At 41.3% G+C, this 12,798-nt stretch overlaps 3 protein-coding genes across 11 annotated transcripts in view; 2 read left to right on the forward strand and 1 right to left on the reverse strand.

The window, feature by feature from the left end:
- Window positions 1-852: 852 nt before the first annotated feature.
- LOC6582196 (putative transporter svop-1) lies at window positions 853-2,920 on the forward strand. 2 transcript variants are annotated; one of them, XM_002007864.4, is made up of 7 exons: window positions 853-1,021; window positions 1,072-1,396; window positions 1,460-1,581; window positions 1,652-2,048; window positions 2,111-2,503; window positions 2,566-2,693; window positions 2,759-2,920. In XM_002007864.4, the coding sequence occupies exons 1-7, from the start codon at window positions 982-984 to the stop codon at window positions 2,794-2,796; spliced, it is 1,443 nt and encodes a 480-aa protein (XP_002007900.2). In that variant the 5' UTR covers window positions 853-981; the 3' UTR covers window positions 2,797-2,920. The 2 variants fall into 2 exon arrangements, with proteins under 2 accessions (XP_002007900.2, XP_043865365.1); XM_044009430.1 differs by having other exon boundaries at window positions 1,147-1,396.
- Window positions 2,921-4,900: 1,980 nt separating this feature from the next.
- The window catches only part of LOC6582200 (regulating synaptic membrane exocytosis protein 2), a 53,844-nt gene continuing 45,946 nt past the window's right edge, over window positions 4,901-12,798 (reverse strand). For 4 of the 5 annotated variants that reach the window (XM_015162331.3, XM_015162330.3, XM_015162329.3 and 1 more), the window contains 4 exons: window positions 12,062-12,789; window positions 6,507-7,354; window positions 6,078-6,239; window positions 4,901-5,545 (listed from right to left, as the gene is read on the reverse strand). In XM_015162331.3, the coding sequence (XP_015017817.1) occupies window positions 5,354-5,545; window positions 6,078-6,239; window positions 6,507-7,354; window positions 12,062-12,789 (1,930 nt within the window). In that variant the 3' untranslated portion in view covers window positions 4,901-5,353. Of the gene's footprint in view, window positions 5,546-6,077; window positions 6,240-6,506; window positions 7,355-11,224; window positions 11,685-12,061; window positions 12,790-12,798 lie in introns of those variants that run through there. The other variant, XM_002007868.4, reaches the window with a different exon arrangement.
- On the forward strand, window positions 7,706-10,059 carry LOC6582198 (synaptic vesicle glycoprotein 2B). Of its 4 annotated transcripts, none has more exons than XM_015162333.3 (9): window positions 7,706-7,847; window positions 7,918-8,242; window positions 8,294-8,424; window positions 8,498-8,768; window positions 8,843-8,944; window positions 9,046-9,172; window positions 9,231-9,505; window positions 9,571-9,698; window positions 9,760-10,059. In XM_015162333.3, the coding sequence occupies exons 1-9, from the start codon at window positions 7,808-7,810 to the stop codon at window positions 9,822-9,824; spliced, it is 1,464 nt and encodes a 487-aa protein (XP_015017819.2). In that variant the 5' UTR covers window positions 7,706-7,807; the 3' UTR covers window positions 9,825-10,059. The 4 variants fall into 4 exon arrangements, 3 of the variants coding, with proteins under 3 accessions (XP_015017819.2, XP_002007902.3, XP_015017818.2); XM_002007866.4 differs by having other exon boundaries at window positions 8,294-8,415; window positions 8,471-8,768; XR_006357470.1 differs by lacking the exons at window positions 9,571-9,698; window positions 9,760-10,059 and having other exon boundaries at window positions 8,294-8,415; window positions 8,471-8,768; window positions 8,843-8,948; window positions 9,231-9,323.

The following is a 12,798-nucleotide window of genomic DNA, read 5'->3' on the forward strand; positions in this document are numbered from 1 at the left end:
TGAGATGATGATGATGAGCTAAACACAAGAATTAATTACAATTCAGAATAAATTTTGTTTTAGGGCCCCTTAGTTCGTTAAGTTGACAACTTTTAAGACTTAAGTCAAATGCAAAGCCGCTTGGCGCTACCTTTTGTTATGTTGAACGCCACTTTGCAATACATTTATTTATACTTTACATAAATAATAATATATATACTATATATACATATATATAATGGAAAAACGAAAACATGCATATATTAATAACCGTAATCAAAAGTTGAAAGTCTGCTGCATAGCGAACGCTTTGTAGGCCTGGCAAGTGAATAAGATTCTTAGTTAGTTAGTTTCTACTGTACTTGAATTTATTTTATTTTGCCCATCTGCTTGGCAACTGGTTCGTCCGTTTGCAGTCCGAGTCCGGTCTAGCTCTACGAATGATATACCCAAGCAGGTTGTAAATATGCCGAAACAGCTATCCTTGCATAACCAGTGTTTCTTTGTCGCACTTGAGTAATGCTTTATAGTTCTCGCAGATTTAGCATTTATACTGATGAACAATTGAGTGTGGATGACCTTGTTCAGTAAACTAAACTAAAACAAAGCCTAAACTAAGCAGAAAATAAAATTCCGAAATTCTCAACTTTATATAATTTATACATGAAAAGCTGAGCATCATTGATGTGATGTAGGCGTCGTCGTTCAATCTATGAGTGAACATCAGAACATATGTAATTATAAAATAAATATAAAAAATATAAAAAATTATCGAATGTGGTTTAATAATTTTCCGGCCTTGGTGCAAGTGGTGCTAGCCTTCGTTAAAGCCAAACAAAAGCTAACTGATATGCTATAGAAACTACTGGCGCCATCTGTAGTACAGCTGCAGAAGCTTAAAGTTTTTGTATATTTTGCAACATTTCGATTTAGCTGTCAAGATTTTTAGTATTTGTTGTAAACTATTTTTTTTTTTTTTTATACATATATATAATTTGAAACATGGCTGTTGCGCAGATAGACGAAGTATTGGATCTAATTGGTAAATATATTTTCTATATCAACTTGATCAGTCAGCGATTTCGCCCATAGGATTCGGTTGGATCCAAGTGCTGATGTTCTTGGGCTGCACATTTGCCAGCATATTCATTGTCAACGAAATCATAGGCATCAATGTGGTCTCCGTAGACATAGCCTGTGAGTTCTCACTGAGCAGTTTGGAACTTTCTATACTATCCAGTGCAGGCTTTGCTGGATTAATTTTGGGATCGCATTATTCGGGCTTCAAGACGGATCAGATTGGACGGCGCAAGGTGATGATGTATTCCTTATGCATGGCAGTATCATCGTCGATGACTTCAATATTTATGCCTACTTTCTATTTATTCGCACTGTTGAGATTCTTGACCGGTTTGTTGTGAGTACGCTCCAACGTTTCACCTAGCTAATAATCTAGCAATGGCTACTATCTGCTCCACAGCGTCTCCGGTGCCAGTTGCAATAACATTACGTATATGTCGGAGTATACCAAAGCCAAATATCGCGCTTCGATCATCAACTTTATGTGCTACGCCTTTGCAGCCAGTGCCATTTACTTGCCACGTAAGTCGCGTCTCTTCTGCTTCCTATCCCTTGACTTCCTTGACTCTACTAAGCCAGAGACTCCCCTCAGTTGTAGCTTATATGCTGGCGCCAATGAATCGTGTAATGTTTACCATGTACAAATTTAAATGGCAGACTTGGCGTCTTAGTTTGCTTATTAATATGACTCCTGGCATTTTAGCCATTATCTTCTTTGCGACTCTGCCGGAGTCGGCCAAATTCTTACTATCCATTGGGGAGGATGAACGTGCCTATCAGACCATCAATCGTCTCTACAAATCGAAGCGAAAGCAGGACTTGACTAGCGTCGGCATCACAGGCGTTACTGATCCCGACACTCCCTCAAATTTGGGAGATAATCGCAATTGTTGCGTCAAAATCTGGAGGGGCACGGCGCCACTGTTCCGGCAGCCCCTTGTGGGCAATTTTCTGATCTGCACCACCATTCTCTGTGGTTTTTTATTTGTGTGAGTTTGTGTCTTCACAAAGGTCTGTGCCAAATGTAATTTGTCCACTCTCTTCCCATTAGAGGCTCTGCTATTTCGATGTGGTTCATGGAGCTGCGTCAGTTGATGGGCAACAGGCGGATGACCATCTGTGATATGTTGCAGAGTAACGCAACGAATACCGTGAAGGCCCAACGGATTTGTCCATCAAAGACATCCAACTACATCGACTCTGTCGTTTTGGGTTCCACTTTTCTTGGGTGCAGCATTGCGGTCAGCGTATTTTTGCTATGCATGCGACATTTTCAAATTCTATTCATGTTTACGACTCTCGCAACCATATGCGGTCTAAGCCTCAATATGCTGGTGGATAATGTGCCCATCCTGGTGGCCACGGCGCTGTTCACTACGCTCTGCACCAGCTGCATTCCACTGATCTCATCCGTTTTACTTGATCTAATGCCGACGCATATCAGGTGATTGAAATGCCAGTGTTGCCAATGCTGTTTATAGTCTATATGCATTTATATATTCACAGAGGCATGGCCATCAGCATGGCCTTTTTGTTTGCGCGCCTCTCGGTCATTGTGGCGAATATTTTAATGGGCTTTTGCATGGTTCCCTACTGCTTGCTAACATTTAATCTTTTTGTGCTGATTACATTGGGTAAGTTGTCAGCGGTTTGTATACTTGATTTTTGCATAAGAAGAGAATTTCCCTTTTGCCTACAGTGGTGGCGATATTATCATGTACTCTGCCCAAATCGTAGACTGGATTACTGGCGCCATCTATAGTTCAATTTTCGTGCTGAAGGTGTAAATTGCATTATTTGATATGTATATTACTGTAAATGTTCTTTGGTCGGAATAAGAATACATCATCGCTCAAATAAATATTGTTTGTTTATTGAAACTCAATTTGATATACATATTGTTGTGGGTGTTTTTCTTCATTTTGGTTTTTGGTTATGCTACATATATAATAATATTTGTATATATATATATGTATATATATGTACGTTCATATTGTTCACATCGGTCTATAGGTAGGTATGTATATATATATATATTGTATTAAATAGTTTAATGCCAGTATTTACTAATTTTAACAAAGTTTTTTTATATTCGTAAGCCATGCTACACACACTCTGCGCTTTTAAAGCGCTATCCTTAATCTTTGCTAATCCTTGTCCTCAACGCTTCACGTTGATATGGTGTTATTTTTACAGTGTTTTCTTTATTTCTCCTGTCTTTTTTTTTTTTTTTTTCAGAGTACAATTACAATTTGCAACGAGTAAAAGTAGTAATAGTATTTAAGGTACAGACCGTACAAAGTTGATCAAATAGACTTAAGTTTCAGTTACAGCAATAGTTAGTATTAAGATACCTAAGTTTAGCTGAAAATATCTTAAAGCTTTTACAGCCATTATAGAAAATAGAGTTTCAACAATGATTACAATAGAGATTTCTCAAAGCACAACCAATTTTTAGTTTTCGTTTCATATCATTTCGTTTTGTTGCTCTTACGCCATTCAGCAACAATCATTTTGTTTTTTTTTTCGAGTTTATATTTTTGGAAAAGATTCTTCGATCAACAGCCAAAGGTGTGAAGAGTAATTCAACTGAAATGTGTTTCTTTTCTTTTCCCCATTAAGGTTCTACCTGACTAACCTGGACAAATTACATGCCTATACAAGTGTATATATAGCCTTTCATCTTTTCTCTTAAGCCGTTGCACATTGACAAATGGAATATTTCTTAATCTAAGCTTTAAGAAAGTTTTCAGAAAATAACAATATCTAAGAAATACTTAGGAGTAGCGCTTTATATACTTTGTTTTGTTTCACACCACTTGAAATTGTTTGAAGTCCTTTTGCTAACTAACTAACGGTAAAAATATGTCGCAGTTGTAGTTACCGTAAAAGGGTATTCATCTGAGGCTTCACAGTTAGTTGGTAGATAGTAAAAAGTTTTAGTTTAAGTGTACTCTAGTTTAAGTATTTATAATATGACACCAGTGTATGCTAGAAAGTAAATATATGTATTTTAACACTTTAATTTTCTCTACTTTTCTTTTTTGTTGTTTTTTTTTTTTTTTCTTTTTTTTTCTTTTGTATATTTGCCAAGTTTGAAACTCCAAGTTGAACATTGATGTTGCTTACAAGTTCACAAAAAAAAAGAAGAAATTAAATTTAATATTTTTTCAACTTTTGTTTATTTGCTTTTTAGCCAAGTTATTCATTACAAGAGATTGTCCTGTCGAAAGTCGAATTTAAGTTATGGAAGTTTAGGAAGAAGAGGAAGTGGGGGGATTCGATCAAAGCAAAAAGCTCTTCAACTATCGCGTTGCGCCTACCACACAGACTACCGAAAAAATGACTACAGTAAATTCGTCTTAATCACGCTTTAGTCGCACTAGTACACACTCACACACACGCACACGCATACACATGCACAAGTAGATTGTCATATTAATTTAGTTGTTTGTTTTCATCAATTGATATCATTGGTTTTTTGCATTTTTTTCTGCTTCTTCTGTACACTGAGAAAGTTATAGCATTTGATTTGTTGAAACCTTTGCGGGTTTACATAGTAGACTATGGCTCAAGGAATTTCAACTGTTTCGCCTCTGCGACTCAAAAAGTGGTTAATTAGCGCAACGTTTAGCAAACATTTAGTTGAGATATATTATGTTATATAAATATATATATATATATATATATATTCGTTAATATATAATGTGTACTATAGTTAATCTGTGGAATACGCCTTCGATTTACTTGCCAATTCGTTGACTTGCCTTAACGATTTTATTGTTTTTCATTTTCAATTAGTTTGTTGAATTCTCCTCTCTCTTTCTTTCTCTCTATGCACATAACATTCACAAACACAACAACAACAAGCAAAAAAATATATATATGTTTATATGTATATATTTTTTTTGTATTCTATTTTCTGTTCTGGTACTCTCGATTCTCAATTATTGTGCTGCGAACGGTTTGCCATAGTGCTGCCTTACTGTACCTAACTGTACTTACAAAGCTCTCACCCCATATACACAACTCTAAAACATCCATAAGCGCTGTCAAGCTCATTTAACTACTATAACTATTTGGGAAGGGGCATACAATAAATATCGCTATATATATTTGGGGACTTTTGGTGCTTGCTTTGGATTAAAACTTTGATTAAACAACAAATGGTTGATTGGCCAGCTTAAATACTAACAAATTGAGCTTTTACTTTAAGCAGTAGCATATCATTAAATATTGGTGTTATGCATTTCAATTTTATTGTTTCTGTTGTCGCTCGCATTCGCGTGTTCGGTCAAGGAGAATTATCCGAATCGGAGCCGCCATAGCTGTGCATCGGGAATAGCGGATACCAGCCAGTGATATGCTGTCCGATGTTCACTTTGTCCAGATTCACCTCCGTGCCGCCCAGGCCCTGATTGTGCTCGAAGCCCACGCAGCGCTGCCAAACCATGATGACTATGTTCCGGCCAAAGACATCAGCGCTCTACATGTGTGTGAGTGTGTGAATGTGTGTAAAAGTAAAATTTATTTGCATATAAATTGCATTAATGCCACTCAGCGTAATTACTGGAAAATACACATTTAAATAAAAATATAAATGCAGCAGTGCTATTCACATGATTTTCTACACTTGTTTTACACTGTAACAAATAGGGTATATTGACTAGGTTGATTACTCGGTATAGAGTAACTATATTATTTCTAGATTTTTCCAATAAAACTCTATCATAGTCCTGTATGCTATATACGTAAATTGACAGAATTATAAATAGGGTATTTTGCACTGCATTGCAGCCGATACTTCCAGCCTCTGCTGCCACCTGTTCATTGTTTTCAGCCATGCACACACACATCGACAGGCCAAACAACTCACTGCGGAATCTGCTGCAAATTGGCCGCTATTATTCGCATTAAAATTCAACGGGGAGCAACAGCTACCGCAAGCCGACATTACGTTGTCGGTCATTCACGCGCTTAATGCCATTTGAGGCATCATCGTGGGCCCGTTTGCTCACCTGGTATTTGATGGTCTGCTTGTAGAATGGCTCTGCGGAGTGCCGCACTACGCGCGTCTTCTTCTTGTGCCGCAAACGCTCACCATCCTTGATGTAGCACTTGACATAGGTATCCGGCGGCGTCTCGCAGTCGGCGTTCACAATATTCCGTGCGCAAATTAGCTGTTGAATGGAGAAAATGAAGCTATTGATGAACTGATATCAATATATATATAAAGATAGACTCATATACGAGGGTAGTCTGAAGAAAAATACTTGCCTACCAAACGATGAATAATACTGTAAAGTAATTTTATGTCTGGTAGGTTTATCTTATATCTTCTTTTATCTCCACTGAAAGATCGCATATTTCCTAGTAAGCCCTCGCTTTTCATTTTGTATATTCATATATATTTTATATCGATAATTATATTCCTTTGCCGCACTTACCTCCACCTCGACATTGCCTTTGATTTTGACAAAACCCATTTTAAGCTCGCCATAGCGCGCCGTGGTCAGCCGATAGCCCTTGGGATGTATCTGGGAGGGCCCGAGCTTCAGTCCGTAGCTCGACTCGCTGCCAGTGATGGCAGAGACGTTGACATAGCTGCCGCTCAGGGTTTTCACCACGCTCTGCTTCCTCTGCGGACTGTCGCCGCTGTCTGTGCTGGGGCGTTGATAGACGCTGCCCTTGCGTTGGGGACTGTCGCCGCTCTCTGTGCTGGGGCGCTGATAGACGCTGCCCTTGCGCGTGGGCGTGCCCATTGGGGGCGTTTCACTGGACGATGACACATAGACGCTGCCCTTGCGCTGCAGCGACTGCGATGGGGACTGTGCGGCGTGCGCTTCCCCCAATTGAAACATGCTGCCCTTACGCTGCTGCTGCTGCAGCTGTGCAGCGCTGAGCGTGTCCTGTCCACGCAAGTTGACCATGCTGCCCTTGCGTAGCGTCTGCTGCTGATTGGCATCGCCCAGGCCGCTGCCGAGCAACTGGCCCTGCTTATCTTGCGCCACATTCGAGGCGGAGGCGGCCTGCTTTAGCCTGGACAATGCCTGCTTGGCGCTCTGCGGTGGCAGATGTGTGCCCGAGCCCTTCCAGCGGGGTCTGAAGCGTTTATCTTCATCATCGGACGGTGGACTGGTCTCGGTGGTGCCAATGCCAACTGGCAGATGTTGCTGCTGCAGCTGCAACTGTTGCAGCTGTAGCTGTTGGAGCTGCTGCTGTTGCTGCTGCGACAGATCCAGTATGGAGCTCTTGCGGCTATTGGGACCACTGGGCAGGCCGACACGGCTGGCACCTGCGAAGGTGATCCAATTAATACGATTCGGCCGTGACATGCACTGAAGGTCGCTCAACTGAATGAAACTTCAACTCAAGGTACTCAAGGCTTACTGGACGAAATATGAAGATGGGTATATGGTCTACGACTAAGTCTAAGCTCTATGGTCTAAGGTCTAAAAGAAGAGAAAAGCTTTATGCTAAGACAGAACAAACATGCAAATAAACAGGTAACGGTTAAACAGTGCGTATGCGTGATATTATTTGAAGAGACATTTATGCATCCAGAGTGTACGAGAATTTCTGTTTTAAATGAGAGGTAATTTGTGCATCTCCGAGCCTCTCATTGATTATATTCAGGTAATGTGTCAACGGTTTGACACACTTCCTTTTCGGCTTTATGCCTAAACTGTCAGCAAATTTTATAAAATTTTTAAAGTAGGTATGTTTTTTATTTGTGATTAATACCAAAATGGTCGAATACTCTATTGACGATGCATTAAACGTTATTGGTGAGCCCATTGAAGTATCTCAGTCCGACTGTCAATGCCAACAAATTTGCCATCCATCCATGCACAACAGGCTTTGGACGCTTGCATTACCTTATATTTTTCGGCTGTTTTACACAACAGATGTTTGTAAGCAACGAACAGTTTGGCATTTCGCTGGTGATTGTTGCGGCTAGCTGTGATTATTATGTGGATGAGCATCGCATGTCCTGGCTAATGGTCGCCACGTTTGCGGCCCAGGCCTGCAGCAGTCACTTTATGGGCTACCAGGCGGATAAAATCGGTCGTCGAAAGCTGATGCTCATCGCCTCTATGTCGTGCATGACGGCATCGTTTATATCGTCTCTGATGCCAGAATTTTGGTCATTCTTGGTGATGCGCTTCATAATGGGTATCTTGTAAGTCTGGCTATTGCTGTTATTATCAATTCAATTGTTTTGTCGCCACAGTGTACCAGGTCCTGGCATGGCAGTGCTAACGTACTTGAGTGAGTTCACCAAGTTCAAGCTGCGCCCGAAGGTCATCAACTTTCTATACTATGCCATCGGTGTCAGCTTAATGTATATGGCAGGTAAGCAAGGTAAGTTTCATCAATAGATGTCCACTCTGTCGATTTCTACACTCAGCTTGGGCCGTGTTGCTGCTACCGCTAGATATACGTGTGAAAATTCACAAGAACTATGCAATTACCAGCTGGCGCATCCTCATGTGGCTCCAATTGGTGCCCGGCATTGTTTCCTGCATCATATTTACCTGTACGCCAGAGAGTCCCAAGTACTATCTGTCGGTCGGGAAGCCGGACAAAGCGTATGCCGTTCTGGAGAAATGCTGTCGCTCCAGCAAGGGCAAGGATGTGACGCTGAAGAGCCTGGGTATCGACTCGTTAAGGCCACCAGAGACATATGCGCTGGAAACCACGAAGACGTGAGTGGCACTCCCATTGCTTTTCTCTTGTTTCTCTCTTTGCTAATCTCCGTATATTATATATTATTTTTCAGGGGATGTGCACGCGTCTGGGAGGAAACAAAACCTATATTTACGCCACCCATTCTGAAACCGATGATGCTCATTACGGTTACTCTATTTCTGCTGTTTGCCACGTGGGTAACTGGTTGTATATCCCATCCGATCACATCACACAGCTCTTATGCGTTGACCATTTGATATGTGATCTCTTATGTGTATCCTTTACATTGCATAGGGGCTTTGGCCTAACGGTTTGGATACCGCGCGCTCTCAAATGGGGAAATGACATCCATAAAGAATTGATACTCTGCGATATGATAGACGAGGCGCATGCTAAGAACATCACCTTTACCGAGTCACCAGTTTGTTTTCGATTTGCGATCACGAGATTGTTTAGCTTCACTAATAGCTAATTTACAGTGTCATTTGAGCATGAGAACCTTGCATGCATCCATTTACCTTGGCGCTTGTGCCATACTCTTCTCAGTACTAATTACCGTGTTATTCGTATGGACTCATCGGAAGATCATTCTGTTGTTGATGGCGTCGCTCAGCGTTGCGGGTGGCCTTATGCTCAACTTTGTCAAGATACATGAGCTGGTCATCGTAGGCTGTGTGTTCCTTACGGTCCCCGCTTTGTCCAGCATAAGATTGGCTCTGTCGGTGCTCATTGATGCAATACCAACACACTTGAGGTAAGCCGAAAAGTGATCTAGAATTAGATCTTCCGAACTCACGAAATCCATTTCCCCACACGCAGAAGCAAGGCTGTATCACTGGCCACGATGTTTGGCCGTGTGGGAGTCCTGGTTGCCAGCATGTATGTGGGATATACGTTGAGCTGGAACTGCTTTGTCACATTCAATATGTTCGTGGTGTTTATGACAGGTAAGTTGGAAATGCAATTAGTGGGTACGTCTAATATGACTGTCTCTCAATTACGATTTAGGAGTGATTTTGCTCGTTAGCTTTTTGCCCTTTGACGGAAGGACTGGCTCTCGCACAGCGCTGTAATGTCACTGTTTTCAAAATATTCGGAATATATATATACAAATTGATATGTATACACATTTATATTGAGGTACACCTCATTAGCAACGTTTTCATACATGCATTCATTGTTCATCAGTCAATCAATCATTCAATCGATTGAGTGCACAGCCGCAGTGAATGTGACAAAAGAGATTATGGATAAAGTTTGGAGTTTTTTATGACTTTCATTATAAATAAAATCATATGTCAAGAGAAACTTTTTGACAGGTGTTGACAGACAAATTTCAGTCAATTCGCATAAGAAAATCCAAAATTTGATCGTGTATCGAAAGGAACGAAACCTTTTTATATATTTTTTAAATAAACACACTTCATTTCCATCCAATTTTAAGCTGCTCTGCTTTCTTCTGTTGCGTGACATCAACTCACAAATATTTTCCATGGGTCTTAACTTGCGGCAGCCATTGTAGATTTCCATATTTAACGGCCCGTTTGTGGTTCGGTGCAGTCGGTCCGCCCGCTGAGTTGTCTACCCTTTTTCTTTCAGTTTTCTTCTGATTTCTAATTTTTGTTCAGTTCGGCCTTATATGGCTTTTCATATTTTGCGTGTCGTTGGTTTTTTGCTTTTTTTATTTTTATTTTATTTAAACTTAATTTCAAGGCTGAGCTATTTTTTCGGGGGCATGCTGAAGGGTTTATGGCAGGCATCAAGGAGTTGTCTCTGGTGCTCAGGTAATGGAACGTGGCAACTCGCCGCATGGACGTGAGTGTATGCGTGTGTATGTGTGAGAAAGTGTCTGGGTGTGTGTGTGTCTGTGTCTGTGTGTGGCTTTGCATTTTAAATAAAATTTGTTTGAGGCTGCTTTGTTGCCTGGCGCAAATAACAGCAATAAGCTGAATTAAGCTCAACCAAATGATGGCATCAAAAGTTTTCACGAGTCCTGGGACTTAACTTATCCGCTTCGTTTTTTATGCGCGCGCAACACAGGCATTACCCATCTGAGTGTGGGTGTGTGTGTGTGTGCTTGGGGGTTTGTTATGTGTGTGTGGCTTTATAATATGCCAAGAGATGTGCGGGGAAGGGTTGAAGGTGGCTCTTAAGCTCAGGCAGCGTGCATTGGTAAATGGTGTGTGTGCGTCGTAAGTGTGTGTTAATTAAGTGGCATGCAGCTAGAGTATATCAGCGGAGAAATTCCTGAAAGTCCTTTGCCAAATAAACCAGAGTCAGGCACTAGTCAGGCAAGCAAAATAGAAAAAAAAACAACAAAAAATTGCAACTCAAAACTGAAACTCAGAACGAAAGTTCATTTTGCATTCTTACCAGTGGATGAGTTGGTGGTTTTAGTGTGTTTAAATACTTTTGCTTTGCATTGCTGTTGTTGTTTGTATTGTTTTATAAATATATACATATATATCTATTGAGTATATACATACATATATACTTTGTTTGGCAATAACATAAACAATTATGCTGGCAAGCTCAATTTGCTGTGTGGTTTTTGCAATGTGTCTTGTATAATTTACAAAAAGATTGTTGCACAAATTATGTTGGAGATTATTATTTGGTTTCTTGCTGTTGCTGTGGTTTCTGCTTAAGTTCGTTAACTGAATTATTTGCCGTGCAAAAAGTGTGATCTTAGTTATGAGCATATTAGTGTAGTTAGTTGGGAGCATTTGAGTTTAAGCTTGACAACGGAGCTTTAGTGAGATAAATTCTTTAAAAAGTTGCTTGCATTATTTATATAATCATTGGAAGTTAGTGGGATTTATTATTTATTTGCTTAGTTAGTTAAATATTGTGTGATATGGTTTATCTTTTCGTGTTTGTCCAGCTAGTGTAGGGTGTGTCAAAGCTTTGATAATGCGACACCGATATTGTGGCTAATAGTGAGAAAGATATGGGAGAGCAAAGAAATTAGATAGACACTTGTGTGCAAAAGAGAGAGAGATATATATATATGTAAAGATATAGTAGTAGTAGTAGTATGTATGTATAGTTGCGAGAGTGAGCCAGAAAATAAGACCAGACACACAGCAAGGCAGTTTCATAGAGTGTGAAAAGAGGAGGAGACACAGAGGGTGTTAAAGAGACAACGGGGTATCATAACAGCTCTAGAGAGTTTTCTTAGTTTGTTTAGCTGGGCTAGGAGCACACTTGTTCTTTGTTTTCTTCTGAAATATGAAATCACAATAGCTGCTTTCCATACTCAGCTGAAAGGTAGAGAGTTACACTAGGCTACCAGGGAGCCGATACTCACGTCTTGAGCCCATGCGCTTGGGCTGTTCGGTGTTCAGGCTCATGGTGCGTCCCAGCTCGCCGCGTACAGCCTTTAAGGACTTCATGATCTCATCCGGATCGCGTCGTGCCACTGAGGAGCGACGCCGGCCCACAAGATAGGATGTGGGCAGCGTGGCCATAGCATCCTCTTCCAGCCGATTCTTTTCGGCATCCTGAAAACTGGAACGACGCGAGCCCGGCAATGAGCGCGAGAAGTCCTTACCCAGCTGATACACCTCCACCTCCATCGTTTCCGACTGCGATGAGCCGCGTCGCGAGCCCGCTATCCAAGCATGATCTGGATGAAGCAAAGACGCACCATCCCCAATCGAGTCCACATCATCCGACATCGAGCGCTGTGTGTTGTAGTCCCGACGGATCAGACGTGACACATCGCCGCAATGTGCGCCAGCAATGGAGCCACGTGGCGACACGCTGGGCGACTTGCTGATGCTGATGCCGCGCAGCCCCTTGGGATCCTCCAGACGGCACCAGATGGCCTGGTCATCGAGAAACGCCTGCTGCAACTCAATGTTGCACTCGCCCAGAAATATGGACTCTGTGTGCGGCACCAGATCCCACAGTTGTATATCTATATAGCGATCCATCAAGCTGTCGGCCTTCACATGGGCAAAGGTTAGTGTTGCATTCCAAATGGGATTCTGAGTGGGTCGGCTGACCTCCGTCTGCTGCACGCTGCCATCGCCGCTGCAGCAG

This window comes from Drosophila mojavensis, unplaced genomic scaffold, assembly GCF_018153725.1.
Source record: "Drosophila mojavensis isolate 15081-1352.22 unplaced genomic scaffold, ASM1815372v1 contig_74, whole genome shotgun sequence".
NCBI lineage: Eukaryota > Metazoa > Arthropoda > Insecta > Diptera > Drosophilidae > Drosophila > Drosophila mojavensis.